This window comes from Budorcas taxicolor, chromosome 16, assembly GCF_023091745.1.
Source record: "Budorcas taxicolor isolate Tak-1 chromosome 16, Takin1.1, whole genome shotgun sequence".
In the NCBI taxonomy this organism is placed as follows: domain Eukaryota; kingdom Metazoa; phylum Chordata; class Mammalia; order Artiodactyla; family Bovidae; genus Budorcas; species Budorcas taxicolor.
Window position 1 is genome coordinate 52263227 of NC_068925.1, and position 16039 is coordinate 52279265.

At 60.9% G+C, this 16039-nt stretch overlaps 2 protein-coding genes across 6 annotated transcripts; one reads left to right on the forward strand and one right to left on the reverse strand.

Annotated features, from left to right (window-relative positions):
- Positions 1-741: 741 nt before the first annotated feature.
- RNF223 (ring finger protein 223) lies at positions 742-1491 on the forward strand. The gene has a single exon (XM_052654283.1). It carries the CDS (start codon positions 742-744, stop codon positions 1489-1491), a length of 750 nt encoding a protein of 249 aa, XP_052510243.1.
- Positions 1492-3453: 1962 nt separating this feature from the next.
- LOC128061515 (tyrosine-protein phosphatase non-receptor type 11-like) lies at positions 3454-15132 on the reverse strand. Of its 5 annotated transcripts, none has more exons than XM_052653870.1 (14): positions 15091-15132; positions 9182-9304; positions 7990-8187; positions 7119-7305; positions 6925-7044; positions 6611-6724; positions 6375-6471; positions 6083-6162; positions 5595-5750; positions 5254-5385; positions 4379-4533; positions 4205-4272; positions 3756-4074; positions 3454-3584 (listed from the first exon to the last, which is right to left on the reverse strand). In XM_052653870.1, the coding sequence occupies exons 1-14, from the start codon at positions 15102-15104 to the stop codon at positions 3530-3532; spliced, it is 1818 nt and encodes a 605-aa protein (XP_052509830.1). In that variant the 5' UTR covers positions 15105-15132; the 3' UTR covers positions 3454-3529. The 5 variants fall into 5 exon arrangements, with proteins under 5 accessions (XP_052509830.1, XP_052509831.1, XP_052509833.1 ...); XM_052653871.1 differs by lacking the exon at positions 15091-15132 and adding an exon at positions 14597-14811; XM_052653873.1 differs by lacking the exon at positions 6925-7044.
- Between the last annotated feature and the right edge of the window lie 907 nt (positions 15133-16039).

The following is a 16039-nucleotide window of genomic DNA, read 5'->3' on the forward strand; positions in this document are numbered from 1 at the left end:
CCAAAGGGTGAGGAGCATTTCCAGGCCCTGAGGGCCAGCACCAGGCTCTTGTCACCAGCCAGATGAGCTGGCCCTGCAGGTTGAGGCCATGGTGGGGAGACAAAGCCCCTTCTCAGGCCATGGCCACGACCCTTGCTTAGGTCCCCTGGTCTCCCACAGCCTGTCAGATGGCTGGCGCCCACCCTCACACAACTGCCTGCCAGTTATTGTGCGCCCACCAAATAGGCCACCCGCACTGGGATCTGTGTTCAAACCAACTTCACCTGGCCCAGAGCCACACTCTTCCTGTGACACCCCGAGGCCCCTCCGAGCTGCCTCTTCTGCACTGTGGCTCTTGGTCACATGACCAGGGTCCAGCCCAGAAGAGCCCGGATGTAAACAATAACTGTTGGGGGCCGTTGTCATCATCACTTTTATTTCTGCCCAATGGCACAGTCAGGTAGGCCAGGGCTGGTGGGAGGGGTTCACTGAGCAGTGGTCCACAGGGCCTGGCCAGGCTGGGGCACCCCAGGGTACTGACCCCTGATAAAGCATGTGAGGAGCTGGGGAGCGCTGGGGTACAACTTGAGCAGTAAGACCTTGAGGTGGGGACAGGGGTGGGGGTATTTCGCAGAGGTGCCCACAGGCATCTCTGAGATGATAAAATGAAGAGGGATGGGGAGAGAGTGACTGACTGACCTTGCAGGAAAGGAGCAGTCAAGGTCACTCACAGTGGTCTCCATTGTCCCACAGCCCAGAACCATGTCGTCAAGCCCACAGGTGTGGCACACGACCATGCCGCCTACCAGCAGGAGCAGCCCCACAGCCACAGTGCCCAGGTCCCCCAGCTCAGCCAGCAGCCCCAGGTCTCCGGGCACCCCAGGCTCAGAGAAAGTGGCCTCCCCTCTGGAGTGCTCCATCTGCTTCTCGGGCTATGACAACATCTTCAAGACACCCAAGGAGCTCTCCTGCACCCATGTCTTCTGCCTGGAGTGCCTGGCACGGCTGGCGGCTGCCCAGCCCACAGGCCAGCCAGGTAGCGAGGCTGTGCCCTGCCCATTCTGCCGGCAACCCACAGCTGTACCCGCTGCTGGAGCCCCTGCGCTGCGCACCAGCCGCCAGCTGCAGGCCCGGATGCCAGTGCACCTGCGGCAGGAGGAGCCCGTGTGGCTAGAGGGCACCAAGCTGTGCTATTACCCACCGCCCTCTGTGCCTGGCCCGGTGGAGCCCGGCTTCATGTGCGTGGACATAGGCCCAAGCAAGCCCGCTGAGCCTGCTGCGCCTGTGCCCACCCCAGGCCCCGCCCACCGTCGGGGGCCCCTGGCCCGCTGCTGGGCACGCTGCAGGGACTGGAGGCGCGTGGCACTCATCACAGCCCTGCTGCTCGTGCTCTTCTGTGTAGTTCTCTGGCCCGTGCAGTGTGCACTCAAGACTGGGAGCCTGCGCTGCCTCCCCCGGCCGCCCTCCACCGCCACCACCACCTCCTCGCTCCGGTCCCTGGCAGACAATTAGTGTCACCACTCCCACCGAGCCCACCCCTTCAGGATCCCAGAGGAGCCCCCACGTCTCTGAGGAACCCCACCCCATTCAGCACACAACCCTTCGCTCTCTGGGGCTGGGTCCTATGGGGTGGACAAAATGGTCCCCGGAGCTTCCAACAGTCAGATTGCTATGGGCTCCAGAGACCACCTCCCTAACCCCCATCTTGTAGATGGGGAAACTGAGCCCCAGAAGAGACAGCTCGGCAAGGCCCCTCCCTGTCCACACTGTGAATCACCTGTAGGACCTACTCCTTGCTGAAAAGGGAGGCTGCTTGCCACCCTCATCTTATTTTCACATTTCACCATGGTTCCTCGCTTCCCCAGGCAGGGCTGGCCCCTTCCCTTGGGTGGCCACGGGGACAGAGGGCAGTGGCAGGGAGCCCAGCTCCCCAGTGCCCTTCCTGCCATCCTGAATTGTACATTTTTAAATAAACTATTTTGTACCCACAATTGATAAGGGGTCCTCACCCTCTGTGTTCTTTCCTGTACTATTAAGCCCCTCTCTCCAGAAAAGTCCAGTCTGCCCCTTCCACAAAGGCTCTGAAAAGGACAGCTCCTGGACTGGACTCCCAGCAGCCCCTACCGTGTGTGGCCCAAGTTCTAGGGGGTCCAACTCCGGTCCTGCCTGGGCTGTGGATGGGCTGGAGCAGTTCTGGGCTTGGCTGTCTCCCGGGGCTGGGAGGCTGCCTGAGGGAGACAGGGAGGGCCGGGAGCACCTGGGGCAGCGGGTACCGGGATGGGGCCTTGGCCTGGTCCAGAGTCCTTCCCACCCCCACTGTGGTCACAACAGGCTGCAACCCCCAGAAGTCATGATCCCACAGCCCTGCCCAGAGCCCTGAGTGGAGGGCTACAGGACCTCACGACCCCTGGGAACTGAGGCTCAAGGGTGCACAGAAGCAGAGGTGGCGACAACCAGCGTATCCTGACGATCTACAGGCCTCAGGTTCCTCCAGCAGAGAAGGGCCAGACCTGGCTGGTGAAGCGAGCATCCTGGGGGATGGGCGGGAGTCTTGTCACCCCACCCATCCCCCACCCAGTACTGCTATCAGTCCAGGAATCCTGCACCGCCAGGCTGGCATGACGAAGAGAGGCCAAGCCAGTTCTGGCTTGCATAGGTCTCAGCCTCCTCATTCCTCACCCCAAAGCCCAGGACTTCCTGCTCCAACCAGCTGCACCTCTGGCTCAGAAAGACCCTGGGGAATTGGGCCCAGTCATAGGGACCCACAGATACCCTTTCTCCAAGCCCCAACAAAGATGCAGAACTGAGAAGGGATTTTACTGAGGAGACCAGAAAGTCACAGGGCCATCCATAATGGGAGGGTGCCAGTGTGGACCACAAGCCAGTGACATCGCATCGTCACAAACGAGTCATGCGCTCATGGAGCCTCACCCTCCTCGCTGTGGTCAGATGAGCACGTCACATATTCCCTCATTTAACAAGCATTTATCTACGCATGACTGCAATGTGACAGTCTGGGTTAGGTCTGGATGTGGGAGGAATGAGCCACTGGCAGGCCACAGCCTACACCACGGGCCGTGCTGAGAAGGAACTCTGAAGGGGCAGGGGCACTCAGAAAGCAAGGAGAGGGTCACAAATGCTGGTGAACAGACTGGCACTCACTTGCTGGTCTCGTGTCCCACATACGAATTGACCCTCAGACATGTAGCACACGTCTTCACTGCAACGTGCAGTTGGTCACTGGTGGCCTCCCAAACTGAGTCAAACCTCAGCCCTGCAGCTCTGCCTCCCCTCCTCCAGGAGTGCCAGGGCCACTGGATCTGCCCGCCCCTCACCATTTCTGGGCGTGCAGACCTGGTCAGGGAGGGTCTGAGCGGCAGACCCGGGACCCCACCCCCATCCTCACCCCCATCCCCACCCCGACTCCGCGGCGCTCAGGGCTGGCCCTGTCTGCACAATCCTAAACAGTCTTTTGGAGGAACGCGGAGGCCGGCCTTGCTGGGCTCCCGCCTTCTTGCATGGCTCGTCGGGGCACGCGCACGAGGGGCTCTTACGGCTCTAGGCCCTGCAGGTTCTCATACTCGTGGCGGGGGGCCTCCCGGGTCCTGCTGGCGGAGACAGAGTTCGACTGGGGCCCACCTGCGATCCCGCCCCCTCGCCCCGGTCACGCCCCCAAGCCCAGGCCACGCCCCCGAGGCCTTCCTGTTCCCCTCCCCCACCCCGCAGCCGCCCCGGGCCGGGACTCTGCCCTCCACAGTCCCTGATGCTCCACTCACGCCGCCGGCGCCCGGGACGGCGCGGGTCCGGGGCTACAGCCGGGGTCGGCGGGCGAGACGCCCAGGTTCAGTGAGCCGCGCTCCTCCGGCCGCTCACGCTGAGGGGAGGGGCCCCTGGTCACCATGGTGATGCCAGCGCAGGCTCCGCCCCGGCCCGGCCCCGCCCCCACAGGCTTGCGGAGGCGCAGCTGTTCTCCCTGGATGTACCGCTGCAGCGCCAGGTACACGAACTTGTACTGCGCCTCGGTCTGCACCATCCCCGAGCGCTGCCGCCGCACTAGTTGGATCGTCTTGGGGACGTCAATGTCGCAGTCTAACCCTGGGGAGGAGCATGCTCAGGGCGGAGAGGGGCCGGCAGGGAAAAGGTGGGATGGTTAGATGCAATGGGCGGGACCGGCAAGCATAGGGGGCGGGGCTACGTGGGGCGGGGTCTTCCTGGGGCGGCTCACCCTGCCTGCGAATGACGTCCACCAGGATGTCAATCACAATGATGGTGCCAGTGCGTCCGATGCCAGCGCTGTTGGGACGGACCAAGGAGGCCTGTGGCCAGTTGACAGGACAGAGCCGTGGCCCCTTCCCCTGTCGCACCTGTACCGCTGGCCCCGCCCCATCCCCGGTCGCACCTGCAATGGACTACCATGGGTCCGGCCCCCGGCATGCTGCTCTGGGCACGGTTCACCTCGTCCAGGAAGCTAAGGACGCCGGTGGGCTCGGCCGGGACGCCGTGGTCCGGCCAACTGAAGTACTGGTAGTGCTTCACTGTGCGCGGCGACTCCTCCTGGGCAGGGTGGGCTGGTGAGTGCCAGCTGGGAGGTCTGGGCTGTCCCAAGCGCCTCGGGCTGCTGTGACCCTTGGCTGGGAGGGGCACACGGACTGAACCGGGGAGAGACAGGGCGAGGCCCAGCGGGGTTTGCCAGAAGGAGTGACCAGCAGGACCCAGAAAGAGCGGGAGGGAGTGGGAGGAAAAGATGGGATTCAGGGCTTGGAGGACCCGTAGATGGCCCCAGGCAGCCCAGGTGCCTGGGGAAAGGAAGAAAGATGGTCCTGGGGAGGAGCAGCTTCCAGGAACTTCATTCTATTTAAGAAGGGCCAAACGCACAGGCTTGCAGGAGCCCCAGTGGTTATTAAAGGAAACAGGCCAGGAGGGAAATGTGCCTGGGAGGGGAACTGGCTAGGAGGGAAATGTGCCTGGGAGAGGAACAGGCACCAGTGGCATACAAAGAAGGCCGAAGGTACTGAGACGCCCAGGGAGGAACTGGAAGGAGAGGCCTGTATGGGTGTGAGGCCACCCTGCATCTAGGCAGCTGGGTTGAGAACTTGCCTGACTGGGATCACTGCCCAGCAAGGCCCAGGCCAGCATTTTGCCCACTGGGTTGAGCGATGTGGAAGCCACCAAAGCCAGTGGGGTTGGGTGGAGGCTGGGCCAGCCCAGTACAGACCTGGGGACTTCCTGAGCACGTCACCCTGGTCCCAAGGCTCCTAGGCTCTTCAGGCTCACCTGGTCTGGCCTCCACACCTGCAGCTCCCGCACACAATAGCCCTGGGCCCAGTGCTCAGCCATGTTGCACACATGCAGGTGGCCGTACTCTTGGCTGCCATGCAACTCTGGCCAGTATCGGAAACACTTGTTCTGGGGGGTGGGGGCATGGCATTAGCCATGTTGGAAGACCACCAGCACCCATGCCCCTCCTCCCTGAGGGGCACACACAGAGTCTCTCTAGGGCCCTCGCTGTGTCCCAGCATCTCTAAGACTGAAGAAGCAAAGCTGGGCCAGCTCCAACACAGGTCCAGTGGGGCACATGGCAGGAGGATGGAAGGAACATGAGCTAGAGCTCCTACCCGGCCTCGCTCCACCTCCCTGGTGGTCATGACGATGACACGTGTGCTCTCCTGGTGCACCATAGCCCAGAAAGCAGCCACTGTAGTCGGCAGACAGCCTTGGGTAGCAATGTACACCTTGCCCAGTCCATGGCCTGGCTTCTCCTCTGGGTCACTCTGAAAGAAGGTGGGGTCAGCTGCCTGGTCTTTCCAGGAATTAAAGTGCCAGAGGACCAATTCAAGTTGATGCAAATAATATGCAAAGTAGCCAAAGTGGCTCACACACAGTCCATGGAGGGTGGAAGGGGCTTAGGACCAATATTTAATCCAGTATTTTCTGGATTTGCCCCTCTGAGGACCCAGTGCAGACTGCTGCACCCTTCCCGAGTATCTGTTATCTTTCCAAAGTCCACAGACCACTCCAGGAGCTCCAGGCTCATAATTATGGGGAATGGAGTGACCAGGGTTTGATTCATGTAGGCCACAGGTGCAGCAGGCCAAGTACCCACCCTGATGTAGTTGGCATTGATGTAGTCGGCTCCAGGCACTCTGTCATCCACATCATGAAGGATGACACGAGTGGTATCAACTGAGAAGGGAAGATATAGCTCAGGTCTCCAGGGAAGAGGGATCCCCGCTGACCTGTGGTGAGCAGAGACAGAGGACGAAGGGGCAAGAGAGGGCATCGCACCAGTGGTGGGGAATGACCCCTGCCTCCACCCCCAGGACCCCTCTGCCAGATGGGCCCTGCACTTGGTGGGTGAGGACCTGGTCCCCATGTGACCCCAGCCCCAGCCTCACAGGGAAGGATGTTCTTGTATCGATTCTTGGGCTTGTTCTCCGGCCGCTGGCCTTCCTTCCGGGGGTACAGGAGCCGGCATTCCTGCTGCTGCAGCATCTGGAGGAGTGGGGCTTTAGCCTGCAGCCCCGACCTTTCCCCAGAGCCCTCAACACCCGCCTTACACGCCCTGACCCACACCCCTCCGCAGCCCAGAGGACAGGAGTCTGAGGAGGGGCAGTGGGCAGCAGGCCGACACCTCAAACTCCTCCCAGAAGCCCTGCTTGGCCTTCTCGCTGGCATCCGTGGCCTCGCTGAGCTCCTGCACACGGCTCTCAATGCTCGCAGCGCTGATTCTCGTGGCCTTGAGGGGCTGGCAAGTAGAGGCTCGACTCCAAGCTTAGCAAGGCCCAGTGGACCCCAGAGCACCCTGGCCCCCACCCTTGCCTTCAGCCACCCTTGCCCCAGCACTGCCTGGTGCCCTCTTTCCCTGGTGGGGCTATGCCGGAGTCCCTTGTCTCCCAGAGGGAGAAGCTCACTCAGACCCCAAAGTTCAGGTGCCTGGAGACATACCTGCCGGAGATGCACCACAACCCCTGACCTCTCCACCATGGGGTTCTTCCTGTAGCACTCCACCAGATCTCCAAGGGTGTCGAACTGCTCACCACCTCCCACGTCATACTTCCCATCTGGCTGTGGGGTGGCAGTGAGGGCCTGGTGGCTACCCCCTCCCCAAGCCACACCCCCAACCCACCCCCGCCTCTTACCTGGAAGTGGATCATGATGTGGGTGACGCGTAGCTGGCGGTCTGCCCTGTCCAGCTGCTGTGTGAGCACTGACAGCACAAAGTCCCCAGGTTTGCTCTGACTCTCCCGAACCAGGAAGCTGCCTGGACGCCCTTTCTCCATGAGCAGCTTCTCAGCCTCCTTCCCAGACAGATGCCCATGATACCACCTGGCCCAGGGCAACACACGTGAGAAAGGAGGCCCTGGACTGGACAGGTGAGGGGCACAGACCCACAGGTAGCTGAAGTCTCTGAGGCACAGACACCAAGAGACACACACAGCCACCCAGACCTCGTGGGCCCCGGGCAGCACCCACACCGAGGCCAACCTGGGTCAGCCCCGCCCACCTCTCAACCCTTCTGCAAGCCTCCTCCAAACCTCCTCCAACCTAGAAAGTGGCAGGAGGCAGGACCCTCAGGCCCTGCAGTGCCCCATAGTGGCCACCAGGTGGCAGCCTAGTCCTCAGCAAGGAGGGGGCCAGGCCAGCCCCACCCAGCTTCCTCAGCAGGTGCAGCTGGCTCAGGCCACCGCAGTGCAGCCAGGGAAACCGAGGCTGGGAGACCTGCTCTCCCCAGGTCACCAGCCAGGCAGGCAGAGAGGAGGCCGGCTGCAGCTCTTCCACAGGCACCCCTCTGTACCTGGTGCCTGGGACCTGGAGAACCAAGGCCAAAACCCCTAAGGAGGGACTGCTTTATACTCCCTCAACTCTGCCACAGTGGTGCCCAAGCCTGACCTTGAGTCCTGGGGGCAGAAGAAATCCAAAGGCTGTGTCCATCAACCCCTGCCCCTCGGACCCTCGCACACACACAAGTGCAGACACAGATGTCGGCCAGATGCAGATGCAGCCGCTCACCGTTCCGACGTGGGGTCCTGGCAGCCCAGCGGGTGCCGGAGCTCCACGGGGGCCCCGCCACGCTCTCGGAGCAGCCCCCCATGCTGGCCTGTGTAGTGCTGCACCAGCTCGGCCAGTGTCGCGAACTTCTCCCCTCCATACAGATCGTAGTAGTCACCTGTGTTCTGGATCTTGATGTGAGTCACCTCATCATGGCGCCTGGAAGGGCCAGTGCACCAGCTGCCATCAGGGCCACTGTTCCCACCAACCACCCTCCTTCCCATGAGCACTCAGCTTCCCGAATAGCCCCAGGGGTGTTCTTGCCCTGATGTCTTGGCCTCTGCCATCCCTCTGCCCAGAACAGCTACAGTCAAAGTCAGCTCCCTCCTTTCTGCAGGTTCCTGCCCAGTTAGTGTCCAGGCCTCACCCTGGGTGGCGGGCACCCTGCCCCCATTGCCCTCGGGGCAGCCAGGACTGGATTTGGCGACTACAGGCTTAACTCTCCCTTGGCCTGGTGGCTGAGGCTGGGGCAGCCTCTCAGGACAGACTCTGCCTCACCCCAGACCACCTCCCCAGGGGCTCTGAAGGACAGGGGCTGGACTGATTCTTCCAGGTGCCCAGTGTGGCTGGGGAAGCCCCAGGTAAGAACAGAACGCCTATCTCTCGGGTGAGGGAAATCCACCCTGAGGACTCGTCCCACCTGCTGCCTCAGGTTTAGCAGAAAACCCAGAAAAACTTGGAGTGCTTTGGGAAGACCCCACCTCCCCAGACTCTAGACTGACCTGCCTCATGCAGGGCGGACATGGGTCTGGCTGTCCACTCTGCTGGTCGTGGCCCCTCCTGCCCATCCTCCCTACACATTGGCTTTTGTAGGGCTCTGGGCAGATCTCCAGTGAGCAACATCCCCATCAGATGGAGGTACAATTATGGCCAGTGAGGCCCCGCACAGGGATGAGGGCATCTTGCTGACCAGGGCCCACCACACTGAGCCATCCCTGAAGATCTAAGTGGCCCCTCCTGGCCAGAACACCAGAACTCCCAGATCTTGCATGTCTAGCCCCCAGCAGAGGTCCCTGCTGCTCAGAATGCTGTCCACCAGCTCTCTGGGAGGACTAGGGAGCCTGACCCCCTGATGCGCCCTCAGCTAAGGTTATTGCCACCCCTTGAGGTCCCCCGGGGCCTCAGGCCTGTCCACCCTGCACCACTCACCCACCTGACAGACAGTGTGAAGCCCCCGGGGCAGCTCTTGCTGGGTCTTGCCAGGAAGCTTCCGTGCTGGCCACTGGACATGAGTAGCTGCTCAGCTTCAACTCCGCTGATGTTGGGGTGAAACCACCTGAAATGAAGAGGGAGAGCTGCTGATGAGAGAGCTGGGAGATATTGGGCCGTCCTGACCACGCCCACGATGCCCGCTGGGGCCGTCCTGTGCCGACCCCCATCCTTGGTCTGTGACCACAGGGTCTGGGGTCTGTGGGGAAGGAGGTGAGGCTGGGAGTGACCAGGGACATAGATGGGCAGAACCTTTCCCACAGTGGCAGGTGGGCAGGACAGACATCCCCTCCCAGAAGGACACCAGCAGGAACCTCAACTCTAGCCCTCTGCCGTCTCTCCCCCACTCACTGCCCACCGGGCATCCCAGCTCGGCCAAAGGAACTCGGGATCCCCCATGGCCACCCAGAGCTCCCTTCCTCCCCTGACAGCCTGGCAGCGGACCGTGGGGGCCCCGCCCCTCCCGCCTTTTCCTCCCCTCTCCTGAGGCACACTGGCAGGTCTTGTCAGTCATTTGAGCAACGCCCCTGGGAGAAGAGCACAGCCCACAGGCCCAGGTCCACCCTCCACCTGCTGCTGCCCACCAGCCTCCGCCCCTCACCACACAAGGCCGTGCACCGCAGGGCTCCCTGTACCAGCTGTTCTCTGCTCCCGGCCCACACTGCATAACCGAGCCCCCCTCCCCTCACTCTTGGATGCATATTCTGCTTCATTGTTCTTCATAGCCGTCCTGACATACGTTACATATTTATTGGCTTATCTATCTCCTACGGGAGGATTTAAGTTCCACGAGGGGTGAAAACATTCCGTGCAATGTGTACACCAGGGTAGAAAACAGAGCCTGGGTATTAAAAAAACAGACGTGAATTCAGAAGTGAATGATTAATGAACCCAAGGTGGGTGGTGGGTGGTGGGTGAGCTGGGCTGGGTGGCTGGCAGGAGCAGGTCAGGAAGGCAGAGAGTCATCATTTATTCTGCTGGAGGTCCAGGCTGAGAGGGGCTTAACCCTGCCCTCGCCTGCTGCTGCCCTGGGACCACCCTTCACAGTCACCCCCGTGAGATGGGGGGACAGCTCAGGGGGCCATCATCAGGGCTCCACAGGTGCCCACTGCTGAGATCATAACTGCTGTTTTCTTTACCTGGGTGGCTTCTTTTGTCCAGTTAGGGCAAGAATTTCTGGGCCGGGGATTAAATCTACTTGTGTGGGGGCCCCAGAGCATCTCAGAGCAGGGGCCTGGCTTGACCCCCCAGTGGGACCCTGTAACCCAGTATCTGGACTTCCACCGGCAACAGTGAGTCTCCCATAGAGGCACAAAAGTCACTGCAGGAGGGTCTTGCGCCGTCTGGTTCAGAGGTGTGTGTCCCTGGTTCACTGTACAGATGACACACGGTGTCCAGGGTAGTCCTACCCCTGTCCTGCCTCCAGTGGGACACCAGGGCCCCTGACTCCAATTCTGCCACCTGCTACCTCCAGGCCCCACGCAGCTGTTCGCTGTCATAACCTGGGCACAAGTGAGGCAGGGGCTGATGTGCCCTGGACAGACCCTATCCTGTCCTGTCCTTGCAGATGGCCCTGGACCATCCTGCCCCACTGAGATCTTTCTGGAATGGGAGTCAGTTCACGCCTCTTCCAGGTCCTCCTGCCCCTCGCTCTGCCCCATCCTGTGCTCCGTTTGTCCCTGCCTTCAGCGGCTTCCTTACTCTTCCAACAAGCCACCTGTGCTGTCTGTACCTCACCATCTGATGCTCAGCCCAGGGCAGGTGTGGGGTGTGCAGGTGAATGGGTCGAAATTCAGCACAATCACAATCCCAGTTCCTGGGTCACAGTGGCCACATTCCACTGGTGAAAGCCATGTGTGGCCAGTGGAGGCTGTCGACTGCATGTGGGAAAGAATCATTTCCACCATCACAGAAAGGATGGTCCTGCACTGGCCCACACTGTTGAGTCCCCACAGGACAATTTCCCTGGGCTCTCAGGGTCTCCTCCAGCCTCCTGTGACTGGTGCTCAGGTCCCCAGAAGCACAACCTCTACTTGGGAGTTCCCCACACTCTCTTGGTTCCCCACCTCACCTGGCCTGTGTCCCCCTCCTCCTTCTGACCCCATGGTGTTGGAACTTCCCCATTCTGCCCTCCATGTGTCTCCACAACCACACCCAGGGATCTGGCCCCACCTGGGATCTGAGCTTCAAGCTCACAGACACAACCCTTTCCAGCATCTCTGTCTTGACATTTGCAAGATTCAAAAGTCCTGACAAGGCCCCTGAGGCCCTGTTCCACATGGTCCTCACTTAGTGAAGAGAGTCACTGCCTGACATGGCCCAGGTCCCTGCCCTCAACTCCCCAGCACTCTCCCAATGCTGCACCCTCTTGTCCTGACTTCCAAACTCCCCAGACCCAGACCCAACCACTTCTCTCACTCCCCTGGGACCAGTACCCACCGGCTCTTGCCTGGACTGCAGTATTGATTTCAGGCCCCATCCGTGACCCCCAGCTGAGCCATGGCAGACAGACAGGCTCTCAGAAAACACACATCAGAGCTGCGTAAGCCTTGTCAGTGGCCCTGTGTGGCTTTCAGGATGCCTGTCTGCCTCAAGGATCCCGCTCCCACTGGAAAGCACCCTCCCATCCCGTTGTTCATCTCTCTGTTCTCCGACCTCACCCCTCATCTGGCCACCTCCGGCTGGTCCTGCAGGCCATGGCTCACACACCCTCTCTGTTCATTTTCTGAGAGACACACTCCAGCCCCCACCCTGCAGCTGCATCTCTGCCCCTCCTTCCATGCATGACAGCTGCAACAGCAAGCAGACAGGTGTGTACAGGCTTCTGAGTTTACCTGTCCCCCCCCCCCCCCCATGTCTTCACCATCAGATGTGAATCACGGGGAGGGCAGACTCCGTTCTCACCTCCGTGGCTCCCCAGGGTCCATGTTCTGAGAGGTTCTGAGAGGCCCAGAAGCTCAGGTGACCTGCCCAGGGACACCCAACACTCCCATTCAGCTCTTCCAGGGGGAGGGAGGTATCCTGCCAGCCAGTCACTTCCTGGACATGTTTTGGGCCTGGGGTCTCGAGCTCCCTCCCATGCTGGCTCTAGAGGGGCAGTTTTTGTTGAGTAGTCCAGCAGGTGAGGCTGCCAGGGAAGGTTTCCTTGGCTAGGAGCTGCCGCAGGATGAGTTCTAGGGCCAGTCGCAGAAGAGCAGGCCAGGCCACCAGGAAAAGGGTGAAGGCCTCCTGCTGCCAGAGACAATGCAGTGTGGAGGTGGTGGGGGGCTGGAACCCAGAGGAAGGTTTCCGATCCCCATCCTGGGGCCACCAACTCTGCGGAACCACATCCTATCCCAGATGCCCACCCCCAGGCCCCAGCAGCCTCCGAATCCTATCCAAGATGGACGATGCCCAGAGTGTGGGGGTAAGGGGAGAAGGGGCACCCAAGCCACAGAGCAGGGCGCAGGACACACTGTCCTTTCAGGGACTCTTGCTCATACTTTCTGTCCCTCTGTCCTCCCCACAAGCTGCCTGCGGTCTGTCAGGTGGAAATCCCTAAAGGGAAGGCATCCTGAGCGGTCACAGCAGCTCACACTACTGCCTGCCTGCAACCCCAGGCTGAGGCAGGCTTCACATCCCCCACTAGGTTGAGAGCTGGAGTCAGGTGTCCAGCAGGTTGGTGCAGCCACAGCTCTGGCTGCGGGGTGGGAGGAGGTGGAAGCTGCAAGTCCCATTTCCAATCTCCACACTAGGGTCACTTCTGTGCCGAAAGGCTTCCTGCTCTGTGGCAGGTCAGTGACTCAGTTCTGCCCTTGTCACATGGTCAGGCAGGTCCGGGAGAGGGGCAGGTGGGGTGGGCAGGATACCCTGGGCTCCCCACCGAGTCAAACAGCTTGGGCCCTTCAAGGTCCAGCTGAGTCTGGCCGATGCTCAGGAGCCCAAGAAGAGCCCAGCCTGAACCCACTGGCCAGTGTCTGGTCCAGCTTTCTGTGTGGCCTTGGTGTCTCATCAGTAGATGGGACACCCTGGGACCCTGGGAGTTCCATGTGTGGCTTGTGGACATGCTATATACACGGTACCTGCAGGAAAGACAGTTAGCATGATGGGAGATACACAGAACAGAGGGGAGAACCCCAGGCTGGAACCACAGCTGAGGACCACAGAGCACAATTAGTGTCTGCTTCCATCTCCCTACCCCTAGCCCCTTCTGGTCCCTGTTTATGCAGGCCTGTCCTGTCTGTGCAGAACTGAATTAACCAGAGACATGCTTTCCTCTCCAACCTGGAACACAGGGGGAACTTGAGGGGGCTCAGTAGACCCCCATAGGACCCAGCCCCCTCCCAAGCACCAATATCAACATATCAAACCTCAGTGCTAGGCAAGACCTGAGCCCAGCCCTGCCCACAGCCGGAGTCCCAGGGCGAGTGGTGCCGATGGTGATGCCCGTTGACCCACAAACCACAGGGCAACGGGAAGGGGCCACTGGGTGGGAGTAAGCAGGAGGGGGGATGTGTTTCGCTTGGGATTTGGTTGGGCCTGCCCAGGCCTGATAGGGCTGTGGGCAGTGACCCAGGGGTCGGAGGAGTGACAGTCCAGATGGTCATCACAGGGTGGGGCAGGAGGGTTGGCAAGGGCAGGCAGAGCCCCACCCGGGGCTTTCCCAGGCTGGCCCAGGGTCACATGAACATGACACAGACATGATCTTTTCTGAGCACCAGAACTTGCCTGGGGAACCAAGAAATGAGGCTCAGGGGAGCCTGAGGGTCATTCCAAACAGATCCCAAATGCCCTTCTCCCTGAGCTCCAGCTGGATGTTACATCTTGGAACCACAGGGCTCTAGGCTGACAGGCTCTTGGAGATCAACTCACTTCCACTGTTCCTGAGCCTTCGAGGGCCATTGGCCCTGCCAGAGGCCACCTTGCCAGGCCCACCACACCCCCTTTAGGGATTCTGGGGCCCTCACCACTGAGGCACTGTCCTAGACCCACAGATCAGATCTTGTCCAGCCCCTCAATGATCTAGGGAGTCACTCGGGGTCTTAGGGCAACCCCTCCTGTGACCTCCAGACTCACCCAGCTCCAGAGAGAGGTGTTCTGGATGTACCAAGTGCTAAGAAGTGGTGACAGGCATCTCACACCTGTGTGGCTCCCCAGTGACATCCACATCCAGCTAGAGTCTGAGCTCACATGAGTGTGTGCACAACCAGGGAGTGGGGATCTGGTAGAAAGGGCAGGAAGTGCCCCTTCCTGCACATGCCCCACCTTTCCTCTTCATGGGGGCAGAGCTGTGTCCTGTCCCAGGTTGCACACACACCATTGCCAGGGATCTTGCCCCTAAACCTGGCCCTTAGGAGAGCCCGGGAAGGGATGAGCCTACCTTGCAGGTCAAGGGGCTTCCAGGATGCTCTCAGTCCTGAAACTGGGGAAGGGCAGACCCCCAGGTGGAAAACATCTCTGGTGACCAAAAGGAAGGCAAGGAGTCCAGGAGAGTGAGAGAGAGAGGGTCTGTCAGTGACTTGACACTTGCTGTCCACTCTAGGCTCCAGCGGCTGCCATGCAAGAGCACCATCCATTCCCTAGGGTCAGGGAACCTCTGACCTCCACCCAGGCCCAGGCCCAGATTGAAAGAGTCCTTTCCACCGGCCAGAGTAAGGCTAGGCCTCACTGTCCCAGGACCCAGGCATCTGGCCCTGGCTGTGGAGATGTCACAGGTCACATGTGGAGATGACATGTCAGGTCAGGCCTGGGGGCCACCGGTCAGGAGCAGGAGACGTCCCGGGTCCCATCTCTCCCGCACCCCCTGTCCGCACCCGTCGGCCCGAAGCGCATATGGTGGGGTCCAGCGTCAGGCCACCGGGTGACCAGGCTCACCTGCGCGAGGTCATGTCTGCTGGGCTCCAGCTCTCTGGCAGCTCTGAGGGGGCCCCGCCTACCCAGAGGATCCGCCCATCAGAGCCCCGCCCACCGGGACCCGCCCCGCCCAGGGAGCCCCGCCCATCGAGAGGTCCCGCCCCTCCATATTTCCCTTAAAGGAGCCGAGCCCTCAGGTCTCGCTGCCTTGCTGGCAGGTTGAGTTAACAGCACCAGTTCCTAAGGTCGCTCCGAGCTTCAGGACAAGGAGTTCACACCATATTTCGGGCTCAGAGGGCGCAGGTGCCAGGCGGCCCTGGCCGGGGCTGCACAGAAAGTGATTAATTATGGGTCCTGCTCGTTTGGGTGCTTTCCTTCCAAGAACATTTCTGGCTCTGCCTCTGTCCTGAGGGAGGAGGGGCTGCACTCCCCACACCCTGGAAGGAGGGGCTGGGAGCTAGAGAAGTGGGCGAAACAGGCCCCACCCGCCCTGTGTCCCAGAGAGGGCCCCAAAGGGGCGGAGGTGGGAGCCCACTTGATAACTGTGTCCTTTCCTCTTACCCAGTCCTATGTTGGGCTGCTAAGTTCCCTTCTCCCCACCTCTGCCACTCTTCCTAGGCAATGCTGACACCTCTCTGACCGCGGGGCCTTTACTCCTGCTACAGATGCCCCTGCCAGGTCCGATTGTCCCCGGTGCCCACTGGCCAATTGCGTGGGGGCTCCACCCTTCCTTGCCTGAGCTCCTAACTTTGGGATCCCCATTAGGAGCCTCAGCGGCTGCCCAGCACCCCAGCTCCTCCCCTTCTCAGGAGTGGTACACCACACCATGGCTTGGAACCTTCTGCTTCTTGCAACCCCGACCCCAAATCCCTACCCTGAGCTCTTCCTCCTCATGCTCCTGACAACTTTGAAGGCCCGGCACCCTCAGCATTGGTTGCCCTGAGAGCCCCTCATGGAAGCATCAGCTCCC